The sequence below is a fragment of the Lissotriton helveticus genome, chromosome 6, assembly GCF_964261635.1.
Source record: "Lissotriton helveticus chromosome 6, aLisHel1.1, whole genome shotgun sequence".
Lineage (NCBI taxonomy): Eukaryota > Metazoa > Chordata > Amphibia > Caudata > Salamandridae > Lissotriton > Lissotriton helveticus.
In genome coordinates, this window is record NC_136067.1 from 1,088,715,599 (window position 1) to 1,088,735,697 (window position 20,099).

General features: G+C 44.3%; 1 protein-coding gene across 2 annotated transcripts in view; it reads right to left on the reverse strand.

Annotated features, from left to right (window-relative positions):
* RGS7 (regulator of G protein signaling 7) overlaps nt 1–20,099 on the reverse strand; it is a 1,941,513-nt gene that overhangs the window by 145,030 nt on the left and 1,776,384 nt on the right. For both annotated transcript variants that reach the window (XM_078646934.1, XM_078646935.1), the window contains exon 15: nt 9,143–9,329. In XM_078646934.1, the coding sequence (XP_078503060.1) occupies nt 9,143–9,329 (187 nt within the window). The remainder of the gene's footprint in view (nt 1–9,142; nt 9,330–20,099) is intronic.

Below are 20,099 nucleotides of genomic sequence, written 5' to 3' on the forward strand. Positions count from 1 at the left end.
TGTGCCAGTGTAGATTGACCGCTGTCCATCCTCATGCAAATCTTATCCATGGCAGTCAGTAAAGCCGCCTCTATGCCATGGCCAGGTCTAAAGCTGAACTGCTCCTCTTCTAACAAAGAATAATCCTCCAGATATTGGGAAGAGAACTTATTAACATACTGTTCCAAAATGTTTACCGGAAAGGAAAGTAGGGAAATTGGCCTATAATTGGCACCACCCCCGATTTTAAGGACTGATTACAAAGTTGTAATATTAGTGGCAATAACTCATCCAACCATTTCTTCGATTGTTTGGCGGAGAGAGCGTCTTGGATGGATCCAGACATAGTGGATATGATTATGTTGTAAGAGCTGTGCTCAGGGAGTAAGTCAAAACATCCAAGCCTGCAGTTAGAAGCCTGAGAAAAACAGTTTGTTGGTATTCATGGGACTAGGCTTTTCTGGGTCGCCAATGATAGACCAAGGGACAGCAGCAATACTAATATTTTCACTGGGAAATGGCGTATCTGCACCCGGGGGGACATTCAATATCCTCTATGATCTTATTATCTTTTTTATTCTGCCAGGCCGTGAACCTCTAGAGTCAGATAATTTCTCCAGGACTAGTGACACTAGTCACTTGCTCATCTCCTGAAATTCAGGGTTTCGGGCCAAGCCTGAAAGCCTTTTTGCCCTGTGCGATGACTTTGCTGAAGCTGAAGACTGCAGAAGCACCTAGCGACAGATGAGGATCAGAGGCCTGGTAAAAAAAAAACAGTAGACCAGTTGCAACTGGGCATTTCTTTAGCTTGGCCATCTGCCCTGCTTTTGGAGAATGAAGAAGAGATTGTACACACAGGGAGTTGAGATGATGCAGAGCAATCTCAGAAATCAAAATTAACTGGATATTTTTCTTGAAAATTGGAATAGTGGGACACCTTCATGTACCTCGAATAGTGGGAATCCTTCATGTAACTTGAACTGGTGGCATAGGCATCCAAAGCCTTACATGGCAGTATGTATTTTTGGATAACAAGGGATGGCATTACAGTCTGTACTGATTTGGATTTATAAATCTTTTGGCTATTGATGACTGGACAATATGTCAGTTCTGCATGAAAATAAATGCGTCCAACCTAACCACGGGATATGTTCTGGTCTGAGTTTCTGTCTACGAAGTTGGAGGCTTCTGTTGGACCTTGTAAGTTGTAGTAATTTGCAGTATTAAACCTTGTCAATTATACTTCTCAATTTTCCCCTGTTGAAGATTTTTGTTTAAAAAAATATTTTAAATCTAAAGGTTAATGTTTTTACTGGCGCCACACACCAATGTTTACTCAATTATGCATAATTGCAGGCAGCAGCATAGGATGTTGACGTCTTGGTCTACTGTGCCCATTAACATTTGATATATGACTTCCTAATATTTCTATGACCCATTCAATATGTTTGGAAACCTTTTTGATCTGCGTCTGATTTATTTAAATGCTTGTGTCATTTTACTCTATTTAATTTCCAGAAGATAGAAATTTAAAGAAATTGTGTTGTTAATGACAACAGATAGAGAGAGAAAATATTTAAGAGAGAGAGATAAAGAAAGAAATGGGAAACTCAGAAGGTGAGTAAGGCAGTAGAGGGGACATAGAGAGCAGGAGAAGAGATTAAAAAGTAGAAACTTAGCAGGGAAGAAGGCAGTGAATAAAAACAAAGAGAGTGTGAGAGATATACAGATGAGAGAAGAGATATAAGAGACCAAATGTTAATTAAAGAGAGAAATGAAAAAGAAGAGAGAGTAACGAGCTGAAAAAGAAAGAGAGAGAACAATAATTAAGATATTTATATTTTGTAGGAAGGTAGGTTCCTTCTACATGGTTACCCCCACCTTTTGCCTGGTGCTATGCTGGTTTTTGACTAGTTTGACTGGGATCCTGCTAGTCAGCTATCTTCTTTCTCTCTAAATTGTTATGTACAGTACTTAGGTACATCCCCAGATTGGATACTGGGGTACCCTTATCAGTCCCTAGTATATGGTACCCATGTATCCAGGGCATATGTATCCCAGAGGTCTCCAATGGGCTGAAGCATGTATTATGCCACCCCTGAGAGACAATGCAAAAGGGAACTACAGGCTTGCCATTGCATCCTGTGTAAGTTGGTGCTTACACCACTTACTTTAGATATAGGTTTCCTATATCTAGGGTCACTGCACTTAAAACCTATAAGTCACCCCCGTACCAGGCCTTTGCAATTCTGAAGGCAGGGTGATTGGTTCTGAGTGAGAGTGTGCCCCTGCATGAGCAGGACACCCCTGCAGCCTACAGAGTCCATTCTTCTGGGTTGTCAGTGAAGCAGCCATTTACTATGATGGGCAGTCATAATATCGAGTCTTTTATTTCGACTGGACAGAATATCGAGTAAAAAATATAGAATGGACATAATATCGACTAGACATAATATAGACAACAAAAATATCGACTAGAGAAAATTAATATCGAATAGAATGGACATAATATCGAATCAAAAATATAGAATGGACATAATATCGACTAGCCATAATATAGCCAACAAAAATATCGAATTTAAGGTAAGTTAATATTAATTTTTATTTTTTGTGTAATATAAGTCTGTAGCGGGTTGTGGGTTTATAGGGGAATAGGGTGGGAAGTAATTTAATTATAATTAATTAAGTATGTTAATTTATTTATTGATATTTATTTAGAATTAATTGTTAATTAATTATTAATTGGTAATTAATTAAAATATAATTGGTAATTAATTATAATTGATTAATTGATAAATATTTTAATTTTAGTAATTTATTTTCTGTAGCGGGTTGTGGGTTTATAGGGGAATAGGGTGGGAAGTAATTTAATTATAATTAATTAAATATGTTAATTTATTTATTGATATTTATTTATAATTAATTGTTAATTAATTATTAATTGGTAATTAATTAAAATATAATTGGTAATTAATTATAATTGATTAATTGATAAATATTTTAATTTTAGTAATTTATTTTCTGTAGCGGGTTGTGGGTTTATAGGGGAATAGGGTGGGAAGTAATTTAATTATAATTAATTACATTTTTTAAATTATTTATTGATATTTATTCATAATTAATTGTTAATTATGTATTAATTGGTAATTAATTAAAATATAATTGGTAATTAATTATAATTGATTAATTGATAAATATGTTAATTTTATTAAATTATTTTCTGTAGCGGGTTGTGGGTTTATAGGGGAATAGGGTGGGAAGTAATTTAATTATAATTAATTAAATATGTTAATTTATTTATTCTTAATTATTTGGAATACATTGTTAATTAAATAATAATTGGTAATTAATAAAAATATGATTGGTAAATAATTTTAATTGATTAATTGATAAATATGTTAATTTCATTCATTTATTTTCTGTAGCGGGTTGTGGGTTTATAGGGGAATAGGGTGGGAAATAATTTAATTCTCATTAATTAAATATGTCATTTAAATTATTGGTATTTATTTTGAATTAATTGTTAATTAATTGTTAATAGGTAATTAATTTAAATATAATTGGTAATTAAAATTAATTTATTAATTTTGAAATTGTAAATTAATTTATTGTTAATAGGTAATTAATTAGTATGAGTAGGCAATTTTTATAATGAAATAATTTTATTTTGTATTTATAAATAAATATGTAATATTTTTTATACACAAGTACAATATTTTATTTATTTGTAATTGGTATTACTATTTATGTTATTTATATCTATTTGTGAAGTATTTACTTTCCCTATTATTGCACTCTCTGAAGTTGGAATAGTAATTACAACACTTTCCCTAATGTTGCACCCACTGGAGTGGGTATGCAACGTTTACAACGCAACTTTTACTATGCACTAGCATTACAATGAAACTTTTACAACGCAAAAACTTTTACAACGCATACATTTACAAAGCATGTTTTTACAACGCAGATACCTTTACAACGCATACCATTACAACGTAAGTATTGCTAAGTATATAATTATTTTTAAAATGTTATATGTTTGGGTTTTTGGGTAAAGGGGTATTTTTAGGGTTCAGGGTCAGTTTTCAGTATTTGGGTAAAGGGAGATTTTTAGGGTTCAGGGTCAGTTTTCAGTTTTTGGGTAAAGGGGTATTTTTAGAGTTCATGGTCAGTTTTCAGTTTTTGGGTAAAGGGGTATTTTTAGTGTTCAGGGTCAGTTTTCAGTTTCTGGGGTAAAGGGGTATTTTTAGGGTTCAGGGTCAGTTTTCAGTTTTTGGGTAAGGGGGTATTTTTAGGGTTCAGGGTCAGTTTTCAGTTTTTTGGGTTAAGGGGTATTTTCAGGGTTCAGGGTCAGTTTTCAGTTTCTGGGGTAAAGGGGTATTTTTAGGGTTCAGGGTCAGTTTTCAGTTTTTGGGTAAAGGGGTATTTGTAGGGTTCAGGGTCAGTTTTCAGTTTTTGGGTAAAGGGGTATTTTTAGGGTTCAGGGTCAGTTTTCAGTTTTTGGGGTAAAGGGGTATATTTAGGGTTCAGGGTCAGTTTTCAGTTTTTGGGTAAAGGGGTATTTTTAGGGTTCAGGGTCAGTTTTCAGTTTCTGGGGTAAAGGGGTATTTTTAGGGTTCAGGGTCAGTTTTCAGTTTTTGGGTAAAGGGGTATTTTTAGGGTTCAGGGTCAGTTTTCAGTTTTTGGGGTAAAGGGGTATTTTTAGGGTTCAGGGTCAGTTTTCAGTTTTTGGGTAAAGGGGTATTTGTAGGGTTCAGGGTCAGTTTTCAGTTTTTGGGTAAAGGGGTATTTTTAGGGTTCAGGGTCAGTTTAGGGTTTTTGGGGTACAGGGGTACTTTGTAAAAATAAAGTAAAATTACATTTAAATTACATTAATTAAATACAATTAAATAAAATTAAATTATATTATAATATTTTAAATTAATTTATATTAAAAAAAATATTATATACTTACCAATACTTACGTTGTAATGGTATGCGTTGTAAAGGTATATGTGTTGTAAAATCTTGCGTTGTAAATGTATGAGTTGTAAAAGTTTTTGTGTTGTAAAAGTTTTGATGTAATGGTAGGTGTTGTAAAAGTATGCGTTGTAACGTCATACATCCCTGGAGTGGGAATAGTAATTTTAACCCCTACGCTATCCAGCGCTTTCCCTACTGTTGCACCCACTGGAGTGGGAATAGTAAATTTTACCTCTACGCTATCCAACACTTTTGCTAATGTTGAACTCACTATAGTTGTTACAATAAATTTTAACCATTTTCTATGCTACGCTAAAAATGTTATATATGTTTATTTAATAATATGTTTTTATATATATATATATATATATATATATATATATATATATATATATATATATATATATATGTATTATTTTTGGTGATATAATTTTTTTAATTATAGAAATTATTTATTAAAATTAAAATTTTAAAATAATTATTTCTAAGTTTATATTAAATATATTTATTACTATATTAGTTTTAACTTAATTTTAAGCCATTTAAAAAAATCGATATTTTGACAGTCTATATTTTTGTAAGTCGATATTTTGGAGTCGATATTTTGGTACTTACCTGTTTGTAGATAGGGAGTCGATATTTTGTCACTCGATATTTTTCACTCGATATTTGTGTATCTCGATATTTGTGACATCGATATTATGTCAGTGATCCATTTACAGCAACTAATTCTATCATGTTTGGTATCAAACATGTTGGAATCATACCCCACACCGTGAATGGTGTGGGAGGCATGATTCCAAGCACTGGAAGAGCCCTCCGTTAGGCTCTCAGTGCTCCCGGTGCCAACCTTCTAGGCCCGGACAGCACAAAAAGGTTGCTGCTGACCAGAGACCCATTTCTGCTCTCCTGTTGCTATGACAAGCTCAAGCAGAGGAGGGTTGAAAAATAGGCATCCTGTCACAGGGAGGTGTGACCACCTCCCAGACAGGATTTAGTGTATTGGGACCGGGTGGGTGCACTTGCTAGTGCCAGAAAATCTGCATGAGGGGCACACTTGGTGTCACTGCACATAGTCCAGTTCAAACCAGTTCTGGGAGCCACTGGCTCCCGCTCTGGTGCAACACTGGACAAAGGACATGGGAGTAGCCTCCCCCATGTCCAGACCCTGCATTGAGAGGGTTCCCTGAATCTTCACAACCCTTTTCCTAGGGTGCTTAAGGTCTTACCTGGGTGTAGGTCCCTAGATTCCTTGTGGGATAAGATTCAGGTAAGACACCATTGCACTTCTACCATCTGGGCACTCTGGACTTCACTGGACTTCGTTTGTGCCTGACTTCGTCTCCCTTCCACTCTGCTGCATTGTCTGTGCCTGTGCATCATATAGGAACCTTCCAAGGTCTCTGAAGACACCTGAAGAAATGTCCCTTGGAGTGAAGGAGTCATAACCGCATAACCGCATCTAAGTCAACTGGTCTGTAGATCCTGAGCTCCTCCCGACTCTGTGGGTTGTGCAACACAGGTGGTGGTATTTCACTGCTCCTGAGGCCTGCACTGTCCTCTCACCAAGTTTGAGGCCTGTATCCAGTGTGGGGGTTGCAATAACCAAACCCCTGTGCACCGTGTCCAACTTGCAGTTGCAAAGGATTGTTGGCTTCATTTTAAGAAGATATTTGGGCTCCAAGTAGCCACAACCTCAAGCATTTCCAGTGACCAGAATCTTCAGCCACACCACAGTGTGTGCATCGTGGCCTGCATCTTTTGGTGAGCTTCTTGAAGTCCTCTCGCAACTCCATTGACTCTGGCCTGTGGGTCCACTTGAGGTTCACACTTGTTTCTTTTGGGCTCCCCTGATTGCTCTGGGCCTGCCCTGACTCCCCAGCGGTCGGTGAGTCCCCTGGACCTTGTTTGTTCCGACGTTGCTCCTTCTTTAATTCCTGCATTGGTTGCATTTGCCAAAGCTTGTTGGTAATCCTGCCAGACACCGACCCCATAGCACTTGACATCCTTCATGGGACCACTTGTGCATGGCTCCTGGTCCTCCTCAGTGTTGCCTGGTCCTCAGAGCTGCAAAGTCAAAGTCCTCGTAATCCATCCTGCAACAACCGAAATCGGAGGGCATATGTCTTCCAAGTCTCCTGGTCACTCCCAAGTGATATAGACTCTGTCCCCTCTACTTACAGGTAACTCTCATCAAGAATCTATCCACAGATTCTACTGGACACTTCTTACTTCTTCTACAGCGGCACTTTCCTGAAGTTCAATTGGGTTCAACAACGGTTTTTGGCACCACTTTTGCAACCGGCTTCCCTGGTGTAGGTAACGTGGGTACCAGGGTATCCACGGGTGGGTTGGCTCTCCAACCTTCTGTCTTCCACAGGGTTTCTTCAGCGTCCACTGGGCAGGGCCCTTAATCTTTAAAAATCCCACCACGACTTGAACTTAGAGTAGTACAGAGACGCGGTTGTGTTTCCACACTACAAACGATCTCCATGGGCTCCCTATCTACTAACCTTGGGTGGTTTCTTGGGATTCCAGCATTCCTACATCCTCTTGACCCTGTTTTGATCCAACTCAGGGTTCTCATACCACTTTCTTAGTATATGGTTTGGTCCCCCCCCCGGGGGCCGCAGTGTAATTTGTGCTATTTACTGTGTTTCTTTGCTAAAGTATTGTGTGCATTGTGTTTATCTCCATGCTGGAGATATTGGAACGTACTAGAGAGTATTATATAATAAAGACATATTTCTATAAATACTTGTTGTAGTTCTTTTTCACGGGATTGCATTCTGATAAAACAAGCTGCTTTACACTCCTTCTGGATTAAGCCTGAAGGCTGCTCTCCACAGCTACCACTCAGAGAGATTTCTAAGGTCGTCTAAAACCTCTTAAATCCAGATAAGAGTAGTCTGGACTAGTGCAAAGTGCCCACATACATTAGTAGACATCATATACCAGGCCAGCTTCTCACATATTTCTTTTAAATGTATGGAACAGTCCTTGTTGGAAATTTGCCCTTGGTATTTCCTTTTAAAGTATACCCACTTACCACTGTTCTTATGGTGCTATGCAACCTGTCTTTTTTTAGCATTCATTTCAGTCAATTTGCTAATATTATATTAAATTACCTCGCATTGTGTTTAATTCACAAAGCTTTTTTTTAATGTTACTTCCCCCTTGTGTGTGTATTACACTACATATTTACTCATGATAAACAAGCATTGGGGTTGTCAACGGGTCTGGTTTGCGTTCTACGTCTATAAATCATTAAAAAAACCTGATAGAGCAAAAAAAGGCAACAGTTTTTTCTATAAAAAAAAAAGTGTCAATGCAAGCTATATTTATATTTTGAAGTTCTGGTAGCAGCAGGTCATGTTCACAGCTGTTGTATCAGGTCGGACAGAAAAAGGATTTTCTGAATCAAGCCCATTGTGTCCTAACTCCATTTTGTTGTTTATGTGCATGATTTGTACAATTTATAACAATATAGAAACCCGCCCTCATATTGGGCCTCATTTATGAGCCCTTGCGTCACTTTTACGCCGCTGGTGCGTCACTTTTAGTGACGCACCAGTGGAGTGAAAAATGTGCCTTGTTGCACCACATTTACAAAGTGACACATCTAAGCAGATGCGTCACTTTGTAAACCCCTGCGCTACATTATACCTGCATCAGTTATAATGTATGCAGAGGGGGCGTTCCCCCGCAAAAAGCCTCGTAATAGTGACACAGTGAAATCTATGAGATTTCATTGCGTCACTTTTAGGACGCTGTTGCGTCAACATCTTGCGCCTGCCTCACAGCAGGGGTAAGACTGACGCAAGCCCTTTCACATGGGGCTTTCCCATCTGAAAGGACGCTTTGCTGGAGTTGCGTCACTTTGTGACACACTCCAGCAATGCGTGACTTTTGCGCTTACAGATATGTCAGAAATACTGACGTATCTGTAACTCCTTGCGACCTGATGCGTCATACTGTAAATATGATGCATCATTGGTGTCGCAAGGAGGGCGCAATGAAAAGTGACGCATCGCTGTTTTCACGCAGCGATGCGTCACTTTTCATAAATGAGACCCATTGTTTATAAATCCTCTCAATAGCACAGCCCTTCATTTCATTACTGAGAAAAATGAATATGACAGTAATACAATTACGAGTAAAAACAAACTCTGCCTCAAGTCACAGTAATATAGTGACTCACCTGAGCATCTTCAAATGTGTACCTCCCAGCATTCTTCACGTTCTGTGTGGTTTTGTCATAGCTTTTCGAATCAAGGTTGATGGGGTTGGGAGCCCCCGGTGCAAGGAACTCCTGCCAGATTTCCTGGACTCGGACAGGTACTTCTCGGTTTGGTTTCTTCTTCAAGTCTTCTACTGCCATCCAGAACCTGAAGCAGATATCAAAGGAAAATGCAGTACTACATAGAGTATGTGAAAGGCTGATGTGTGTAAAAAGACTGACTGTAGAGAGAGGGATGGTGTAGGTGTGGAGGCTTGGAGGGGTGTGGTTCTAATATCTTGCACTTTATGTACCTGCCAACTCTTAGAAGTAAAATAGTTTGCTTTTAAAAGAGTAATTGATACAAATGAAAAATAGAAGTATGCTTAAACTGCAAATATAATTGTATGGAAATTGTTAAATGATTGTTAAAAGTAGTGGAACAGTTCAACAATGCAAATAAAAGCAAAAGTACCCAGGTCCCATTAGTTCCCGTCCAGGTAATTCTCTGCCATATGTGAGTCTTTTAAACCGCATGTACCTCCAGTGGTATTCTGGTAAATGCCTATTGATCCCAGGTAAACATCAAAAGGTGCCACCATGGCATACAATATAAATTGTGAAAATATTAAAGTGTTGGTCAGGACGACAGTTCCTGACCATCTGTGGACCTGGCACATCACCTCCATTGTTTCACTCATCCAGGTTGCTTTTGTCACAGATGGAGGGGATCATTGTCTCTAAAGCCCCCAAACCTGCACACTTAGGGGCCTATTACGATGTCGGATGGACTTGTATCCGCCCAACACCGTCTCAGAACTGGTACCACCTGACTTCTAGTTGGCAGTCCCAACCTCCTGACTAGAAGGCGTCCAAACAGTTTGGTCGCATTCTGACATTTCCCTATGGGAGCATGTATTACGGCCGCCAACCGTGCATAGTAAATGCTCTAATAGGGAAATTGGAAGTGGTGTTAATCCCTGCACCCCGTGGCAGGCACCTCAAGGGTCCTGCCACTGGTGAAGGCATTAACAGGGGGGCACCACAGATGCCCCCTCGGCCCCAAACCAGAGGCCGCAGAGGCAAGGGGGCCCTCTTGGGGGCCCTCTTACTCGCTCTCCGACAGGCTTTCCATGTCAGAAAGTCAGACATGGGAAGCCTGCCTGTGACCGAGCATAATAATCACAAGGGAGGAATCCCTTTGAGATTACGGGCCGCCATCCGACTGGGCCAGAAGCCAGCTATAATGACCGGCCGATTTAATTTCCCACCGCAAGCATTGTAATGCGGCGGTCGGAAATTCAACCAAGATGTGGCCCGGAAAGGCTTTGACCAATGGTCTGAGCCTTTCCATGCTGCAACATAATCGTCCACTTAGTGGGTCTCATTTAGGAAAAGTGACGCATCGCTGTGTGAAAGCAGCGATGCGTCACTTTTCATTGCGCCCCCCTTGGGACCCCAATGATGCGTCATATTTACAATATGACGCATCATTGCGCAAGGACTTACAGATACGTCAGTATTTCTGACGTATCTGTAAGCGCAAAAGTGACGCATTGCTGGAGTGTGTCACAAAAGTGACGCAACTCCAGCAATGCGTCCTTTCACATGGGGAAAGCCCCATGTGAAAGGGCTTGCGTCAGTCTTACGCCTGCTGTGAGGCAGGCGCAAGATTTTGACGCAACAGCCTCCTAAAAGTGACGCAGTGAAATCTCATAGATTTCACTGCTTAACTATTACTAGGCTTTTTGCGGGGGAACGCCCCCTCTGCATACATTATACCTGACGAAGGTATAATGTAGCGCAGGGGTTTACAAAGTGACGCATCTGCTTAGATGCGTCACTTTGTAAATAGTGCTCAACAGGAGGCATGTTTTAGGCCGCCGATGCGTCACAAAAAGTGACGCACCGGCGGCGTAAAAGTGACGCACGGCCTCGTGATTGAGGCCCAGTGTTCCTTAAGAACACCTCTAGTGCACCTTAATATTAGGTAGCAAGATGCCACTGTCAGACATAGTACAATAGTTTGGAAAGGGAATGACTCCCCTCAAAAACGGATGCCATGGTTGTCGGCTTTAGCATTTGTGCCCTTCCGAACTAAAGGAAGCCCAGTGAAGACGCTAATCGATGAAGCACCACTACGCTCCATATCATTTCATCCATCCATGCCAGAAGGCCTTCCAGTGTGGTATAATTTACTAAAAGGAACATTCTGCACAGAGCTCTACAGGAAGGAATTGACTAGATGAGTAAAAGTAGGTTGAGAATGCACTAATGGCAGAGGTGAATGCTGAAAGGTGCTGACACCTGTTACAGCCATAAATGACAGAGTATTTTCCTGGATCAGCCCTTTCTGCATGAGTCTGTGTAATTAGATGACATGATCGGTGGGGTTCTTGTGTGGTGGTTAGTCTAGCTGAGAGTTAGTCGGGATTTGTTAAGGTAGCTGTGTTAGACTAGTGTGGCATCTGGACAACAGATGTGTGGTTTACATTGGGGACAGACTATGGAGGAATATGGTGGATGGGGGCACAGGTGAGTCTCACCGTTTAATAAACTTAAGATGGCAGAGGCGGAGGTTGTGTGCTTGTCCATGAAAGATTATGGTCACCGTAACCCTGTCTTATTCGCAATGGGTCTCCAGATGAGGCAAGTAGCTCAAGCTTGGGCGGTGTGTATTCTTGCTCGAGTCTGATCCTTATGTGCAATTATTTGCCTCCTGATTTCCACCTTTGCATCTTTTCCATAGAAAGTGCTTTTCATAGAAAGTGCCTCGAAACTACACAATATGCTGCCCTCACACACAAACTGGGCATACAGTTAGTAGACACAGTCGCTGGCAGGCAGGAGAATCTGGAGTACACACCCTAAAAACACACAATAAATAACCTTAATTGTTCTGCTGCATGCAACACTGTAACTCGCATTCTGTCTTGCGTCTGTGTGCAGTGGGACAACTCTACAAGACCACAAGATCTGTCATTGGAAGACACTTCAGTGTTTGCTTTTGTGACAGACTAGTCTCATTTGAGATGAGATGATTTTTCATTCATAATACAGTTTATGACTTTGTGCTCAAGTGTTGCCTGAATTAGTGTCATTTTCGTCTTGCAGCTGTTGTTCATGTGCTATTGTACTGCCAAGCAAATTACGAGTTTCCTTTCCACCACGGTTTTCATGGCAGTTCCACCTCGCTGAAAACCAGGGCAGAGAGGAAGCAAATAGGGCCCTACGTGGCCCCCTGGTACCTCATGCCACGTGGATGCATGCAAGGAACATGTGCCCCCCTGTAAGCTTGCACCCCAGTTCTTGCAAGGCATTGATGTTATAGTCCATGCCATGTAGGAACTGTTGTCGGCGTCCCCATATTACAAGTTTAAGCATTTTTTACTACAAGTACAGCACTGCTCATCTGTCCGAACTGGAAGCAGCTAGAAAAAGAGCAAAAAATAAGAACCATTGTGTTCTGCGTATCGGTGATTCAGTTAAGGAGTTACGATATATGTCTCCCTACTCATTCACTGCGGGCGAGGGAGTACAACATTAAAGTGGTAATATTCAGTGCATTCATGTACATGGTAATGCAGTAAAAAGTGTGAATATAGATATGCAGGGGTAGAAAAAAATCCATCATTAGGCTTGGTGGGTATTATTATTTGCTGCCACGGAGGCAAGAAGTCATGACACATGAATATGGGGTACTCTGTCGGTATCTAGTAACCCCACTGCGGTGTGAGAATACAAATACAGGGGCAGATTTACAAGCCCCTTGCTCCACTTTTGCGTCACTTTTAACATAGGAAAAGTGACGCAAAAGTGGTCACTTTTAACATTGGAAAAGGGACGCAAAAGTGGTGCAAGGGGCTTGTAAATCTGCCCCATAGTGCTTGCAAATACACAATGGCGCTCTTTTAAGTTGCGCACTACCATTTTTTTCTTTTGTAATTTACATGAACTGTGAGTTCATTGGTTGTTTATCGAGCGAGGGGGGTAGCGCTTTATCGAGACCGGTAATTGTCAACAGGCGGCTGCCATATACGTTCTCTTGCTTCGTCCTATCCCTTTTGTGTATTACTTCGTTCCTCCCACTTTTCTTCTGTTCCGCCTACTTTCACCCCGCCAGTAGTCGATAGTCCTCCGTGGCAGAAACACGTGATGAAGCCCACTTTCCTGTGCTTACAAAAAGGCAGGGCTTTAAGTGGGCCGGGTCTCACCGGGTCTGAGCACTGGCAGTTTTTTTTAAGGAGGCCTCGAAACGGGTCTCTATCGGGCTGTTTTGTGCCCTGTCACAGGAGGTCCGTTTTTTCGAGCGTTATAGGGGAAGGGAAATCCTTTAAAGAGAGTCATTTTCTCTCTGGATTTCCCTTCTCGTTTAGAAACTCAGGAGCAGCAACATTGTCGTGGCGTCACCAGGGCTTTAAGTGGAAGCTTTTTCATTATTATGTACAAGCCACAGTTGCTGCTTATTTATCTTATGCAACTAACAACTATTGACAAAGCCAATAGTCCTGACTTGTTGTAGGTATGATGTTACTTGTTGTATCATATATCTGGATCCAATGACAGAAACAACAAAATACCAGTTGGGCGGCACACTATGCTAAGCACAAACTTTTGGCTTTTGTGTTTTAAGCCACGCCCTTAATTACATTGGCAACGCCCCCTTGAGAAACCCCCTAGTTTTTTCATCCCACTTAAAGCCCTGCAAAAAGGTATCATATCAGTAAATGAATAATTGTAATAAATGTATTTGTTGTAGCCAATCCATGCAAAATGGATTTATCATTGAATTCTTTATGCGCAAACTATTTTCCTTGGTAGTCATTTTTTATTTCACATATAGCCCGGCCCGCCCTAGATATCACAGGTAAAAAACAAAAGGATTTGCTTTAAATGTGGAGAGCGCTCACTTTGACACCTTGACTGATGTTATTCTATGAATAGCCACTAGAGGTCAGTGCTACTTTGGTGTAAATTCATCTCTGGCTAAAAATGATAAGATAAAGAAGGGCTCCCTGCATGATTTTCTCCCTCTTATACCTGACTGCACTCAAGAATCTTCAGTTGACATTTAGTCATGTAGGTAGTGCTTGTGCACAGTGAAAAATTAATCCATCAAGGATGTGTAGGCATTATAAACAAGATACATGGCCCATGGGAAACCAGTGAATATTGCTATTTCCTTAAGAATTCATGAACTTCTCCTTCCCTGTGCAGCACAAACAATGATAACGTGGTTCTTACAAAAAATTGAGAGAAACCAAACATTGAAGGTGATTATATTTGTGGCAAAGCATGGGAATACGAAAGTGAGGGTGAGTGTGGGAGTTCAAGTACTGCGACAGAACTGGAAACTTGACACTTTAAGAGCAAAACTAAATAGAAACAAATAGGACAGATGAGGTCAAAAGAAGATGCAGAACGTGTCTACTGATGACACACACTATGCCCCAAATCAATCAAGTGCAGTTGATAGGCGAAAGTGGCACATAGTTTATCTTGGAAGTTGTAATACATCAAGAACATGTGTCAAGGCTATTGCTTTGTTCATGAAGCAGAACAAGAGGAGAGAAAGAACACCACGCCAGTGTTTCGGATAGGGGGTGGCGGTATCCTTTTCTACTCCATGTGATCCTCGACATGGTCAGGGGTGGCAAAGGTGAGCAGATCGCTAGCTGTTAATCTCGATTACGCCTCTTCTAGGATGTGCAAAATAATCGAAAGTACCACAGGGGCCAGATCTTTAAGTGGGATTAAAAAACTGGAAGGGGTCGGGGGGCTCTCAAAGGAGCTTGGCCAATTTAATTAAGGGCGTGGCTTAAAACATTTATGCTGGGGGGGCGTGGCCAAGATGGCGGCGGAGTGAGACGTGCTGCAGAGTCCCTCCGGCGCCGCCACCTTCTTAGCCTTGTTATAGCCCCCGGAGCAGCTCGATTTTGGCGCCCTACCTGCCCACTGTGAGTCCTGAGGCGGCGGGGCAGGGTCCGGCGGCGAAGTTTGACCCCCCGGAGCCCTGTGGCAGCGGCGACTCGCTGCGCGACCTGTGGCGTGGCGAGGCCTTGAGATCCCCGGCCTGGACTGAGAGGAGTGGCCGAGAGTCCAGTGCTGCTGGGCGTGGAGCGGGCGCCGGCAGAGAGCTGTGCAGCGGTGTGGCCTCTGGATCCTCCGGCGTAATAGCTGTTCTGCCGCAACGCCTCCTCCCGACATCTGCTGGCGGCGTGTTCCCTGGGCTCGTGTGACGCTGCGGGGTGGCCCGAGTGGCGCCGGAGCCGCTTCAGGGGTCGGCAGGAAAGGCCGGGGATCGGCGGCCTGCTGAGGACGGCCAGAGGCATTGCCGCACTCCCCCTCCCCCACCATCGGACAGTGAGCTGCTCTGGCAGGTGAGCCGCCTCGCTGCCGGGGGCCTCAATCAGATTGCCCAGGGCCTGTGGGCGGCCAGCATCCGTGGGGGGCCGGCTGTGGGGGCTCCCAGAGCGCTACGGAGGTGGCGCGGCCTGTCCAGCGCTGGATATCGTCCTTTGTGGACTGCACCTCGCAGCTGCCCTACCCGTTGGAGGCGCTTGGAGTGGAAGGGTCCCGAGGGCCTGGGAAAGGAGGCAATTAGACAGCGCTTGTTGGACATTGAGCCCTAGCTGCATGTGTCTGCTGGAAGGAGCTGGACCCGGGCACTTTGAGAGGCTGGTAGCTGCAGGGGGCCCCCGCCTGGTGGTCCCGTCCCGAGCGACGCACTCCTCGGAATCAGCGCTGGTGGCGGCTGACGACCATGGAGCAGACCTTCAGGGGTGTATCATGAGCGGGCCGACCCCAGTCCAGAGGCCTTGGCGTGCCTAAGGTGCGGTGGGATTGCACAGGAGCCTCTCAGCCCGATCAGGAGGGAGCAGTAGCGGGTGGCCTATGCCACGTGAGGTGCACAGTGGGGAGCAGTCGGCCGCTGGGCGCTCACGTCCTGCCCCCGGGCCCTGTTGTGGTGGAAAAAGGAGAGCGTTTGGATCTGAGACGCAGCGCTGGTGGCGGACGGTGGCCCCTGGAACCCGGCACCTATTACTGGGCTTGCACGCTGGACCCGGGAAGCGCTGCCTGGACACACCACCAGAGACAGTCTACGCTACACCGGCGCTGGCTCCAAATCACACCGCGACGGCGGCAGAGCCCCGTACGACCTGTGGAGTCCCGCATCGACGGTGAGGAATTATCTCTAGCGAGCCATCAGGAAAAGGGGCGGTCGGCGACGGCGCAATGTCTACCAAACCGCGAAAGGAGAAGCCAGGCAAGGACGTCCCTCCGAGGGGGAACCAGCAGGCGGCGTCCCCCGGTCCCAGCACCTCACCTAAGCGGAAGCAAGAATAGGCGCCCGCCACTAAGGCTTTCATGCTGGAACTCTTCACTGCCATTAAGGAGGACATCTCTGAACTCCGTTCCCAGCTGGCTTCGGACCTTCTTGAGGTGAGGAGGGACGTGGATGGCATCGGAGAGCGAGTGGCTACTTTGGAGGACCACGATCTGGGTGTGGCGGGCGATGTGCACCAACTCCAGCAGGATGTGAGACGCCTCACCGAGCAGAATTTAGACCTCCAGGCCCATGCAGAGGACTTGGAGAACCGGTCATGTCGGAACAACATCCGCATCTGGGCTGTGCCCTGGGACGGGGAGGCTGGAGACTTGAGGGGATATGTAGAAGCTCTCTTCTTGCATATCCTGGGCGAGGAGGACATAAGCGAGATTCGGATGGACAGGGTGTGAGAAGTTGGCCTGATATATGATGCTCACTAGTTCTAGTGATCACCTTGTATCAGTCCAAACAACCCTTATGGTGATTGGTTGTAAGTCAACCTTATAGACCAGCTATCCTAATGGTAGCATGGACAAAGCAGTCTTAGGCTAAACTCTTTTGGCATGTGAAGCCAGCTGTTTTACCACATATAACCCCTTGAATACCAGATGAAAGGACACCACACAGGTTGGTATGAAAATAAACAATATATTTATTAATAACAAACACCTCTGAACTCTTTATGAGATCAGAGGGCTAAGCACATGACAATCTCTTAGGAAAAATACGATAAATTGCACAAAATTACAGTGGTGCCCTAGGGGCACGGCAAACCATATACTAAGTAAATGGTATAAGGAAATCGATAGAAGGAATGGAGCTGTCCAGAGGCTGTAGGAACGCTGGGACTACACTACCCTAACTTTAGGTAAGTAATAGGAGGCCCACGGGACGCGTGTGCAGAGTGTGAACTCACACGCGAGATGCGTAACAACGTCTATGGACAGTACAGTTCAAGAAAAAGGTGAGTACGGACAATCCTGACTGGTTAGGACTAAAACGACTATGAATCTGGACACTAGGAGAGTCAATCTACCCTTGAGCACCAAAATGGTCTTGTTACCTCACCCACGGGCTGCGGGTGCATAGATAGGTGCGAAGTCGTGTCGGGTTTCTGCGTTGAAGTCTATGGAGCCTGAAAGAAAAGATGCTGCAGGCGACCAGGAGAAAGATGTCCGGTGTGATCCAAGGGTGGATCAGGGATGCTGAAGACCTGAAAGCAGAGGGGACAATGAACCAGGAAGGAACCAGATGTCGTCGTCGCGATCAGGGGAAGAGTGGACGCTTGTCTCTGCAGCCACGTGGACCAGGATCTGTCTTCGACGACCAGGATGGAGGCATGAGCTGTCCCACGCAGGCTCTTGCTGTCAGCCATGTCGGATCCGGATTTGGACTCAACAGGCCTTGGCAAAGGCAACCCACGTGGTGAGTGGAAACGACGTCTGGAGTGGACCAGGAGGGTCCAGGGTGCTCCTCTTTTGGAAGGGAGCAAGGGCCAGTCTGGAGCAACCCGACCAGCAGTGTAGTTTTCAAAGATCGTCGTCTTTGAGGTCACTAGCCAGCCGGCAAATGACCAGACAATGCGTCGAGCAGCAAACAGGCAGAAGGGCCCCACGCAGATCTCGTGGATGCTGGAGGGCTGATCTTCGGTGCAGGAGCTGCTCGGGGCTGGGGCTTTTCAATCCCCAAAGCACTTCGCCGGGGTTACCTCAGAAGTCGTGCTTGTAAGCGAAGTGCAGTTTCTCCAAGATGGCCGGTCCCACGTGTCTCGTCGCACCCACGGATCTCAGCTGTGCTGCAGATGTGAGTTGAGGTCGGAGAGGTCTGGGAATCCGGGTCTCGTTGGGCTCTGAAGTCTGGATCCTCGAGGGAAGATGACAAAGTGAAGCCACTGGACGCTTGATGGTGCCTGCAGTTGCAGGGTGGACACTCCTTGCCCACAAGGGAGATTTCTTCAGTCTTCTGTGGAGCAGAACGTCGAAGTCCAGAGTTTCTTCTTGTAGAGTTTCCAGTCAGGATTAATCTAATTTGGAATGGGACCAGCTCCTACCTTTATCCTGCTAATGGGGGCTGTACTACGACTAGGTCCCTGCTATGGGTGGGACCAGGAAGGGGGGTGGTTACACCCCCTATCCTTTGTCCGGTTTCGTGCCAGAGCTGGGGCTGGAGTGCCCCAGCAACTGGTTTGAGCCGGTGTATGCACAGGGACACCTTGTGTGCCCCAGGCATGTCTCATTCCTTTCAGCCCTGTCCTACCTAATACACAAAATCCTGTCTGGGGTGGTGCTAGCACCTACCAAGGCAGGAAACCCTTTGTCCAGGCCTCCCTCGCTGGAAGGACTCCCAGCAGCAGGAGGTCAGACTTGTGTCTGTGGTGGCAGCATCCATTTTGTGATGCTGAGGCTCGGGTTAACTTTAACCGGGGTTCACAGTTACATACATGTCGTGTCCCTCTAGAAGGGTGGAATGCTACCCCCGTCGCCAGAACTGGTGAGGGGGTAGTATTCCAATTCGTATGACACCTTACTCAACATGTTTTGATAATGCTATACCAAAGTTAGCATTCAACCGCGAGGATTATAATGCACTTAAGAGTATATGGTATAGCGTTATCATGGAACAGCTATTAGGACTTGGTTCCACAAGCTGCAGACAGGCTCAGCTCATACTAGAGCACCATCTCACATAATTCCAAGCACTCTGCCTTCAGGATTGATAAGACCTGCCATAGGAGTGACTGATAGGAGTATATGTGTCCATTTTGGGGTTAGATATAGGTATACTATATCTACAGCAAAGGGTGATTACACATCCTTGCCCCAGCTGTCTTACCAGCCAGTTGTGTCTGTTTAGATGGCCAGCCAGGGGTGGCATAATACATGCTTCAGCCCCTGGTAGGCCCTGGGTACACCTATGCCCTGGGTACCTAAGGTACACTCTACAGGGACTGATAAGGTGGTCCAGTACCAATTGGTAAATGCACCTAAAGTACATGGATGTCAATTTAGAGAGAGAACAGCTAGGCTGTGGGTCTGATTAGCAGGCCCACAGCCAGGGAAAGTCGTAAACCAGTGAAGCAAAAGCAAAAATCTGGGGTGACCATAGGATTGCAGACCCTACTCTCCTACATAACCCCCCCAAACTTAGGGACATTAAACTAACCTTGACCAGGTGAGTCTTCCTGTTCTAAGTGGAAATACCTGGAGAGACCATCTGCATTGCCATGGTCAGTCCCTGGTCTGTGCTCCACTGTAAAGTCCATCCGCTGTAGGGAAATGGACCACCTAAGAAGTTTGGGGTTTTCACCCTTCATTTGATTTAGCCATAAGAGGGGCTTATGGTCGGTCTGAATCTTGAAGTGAGTTCCAAACAAGTATGGCCTCAACTTATTCAGGGCCCAAACCACAGCAAAGGCCTCCCTCTCAATAGCTGACCAACGTTTCTCTCTAGGGGTCAGCCTTCTTCTTATAAAAGCAATGGGCTGGTCATGACTATCAATATTCAGTTGAGAACAGCTCCCACACCCAACTCAGATGCATCTGTTTGGACAATGAAGGTATTGGAGTAGTCAGGACTCTTGAGAATAAGTGCAGTACACATGGCCTGCTT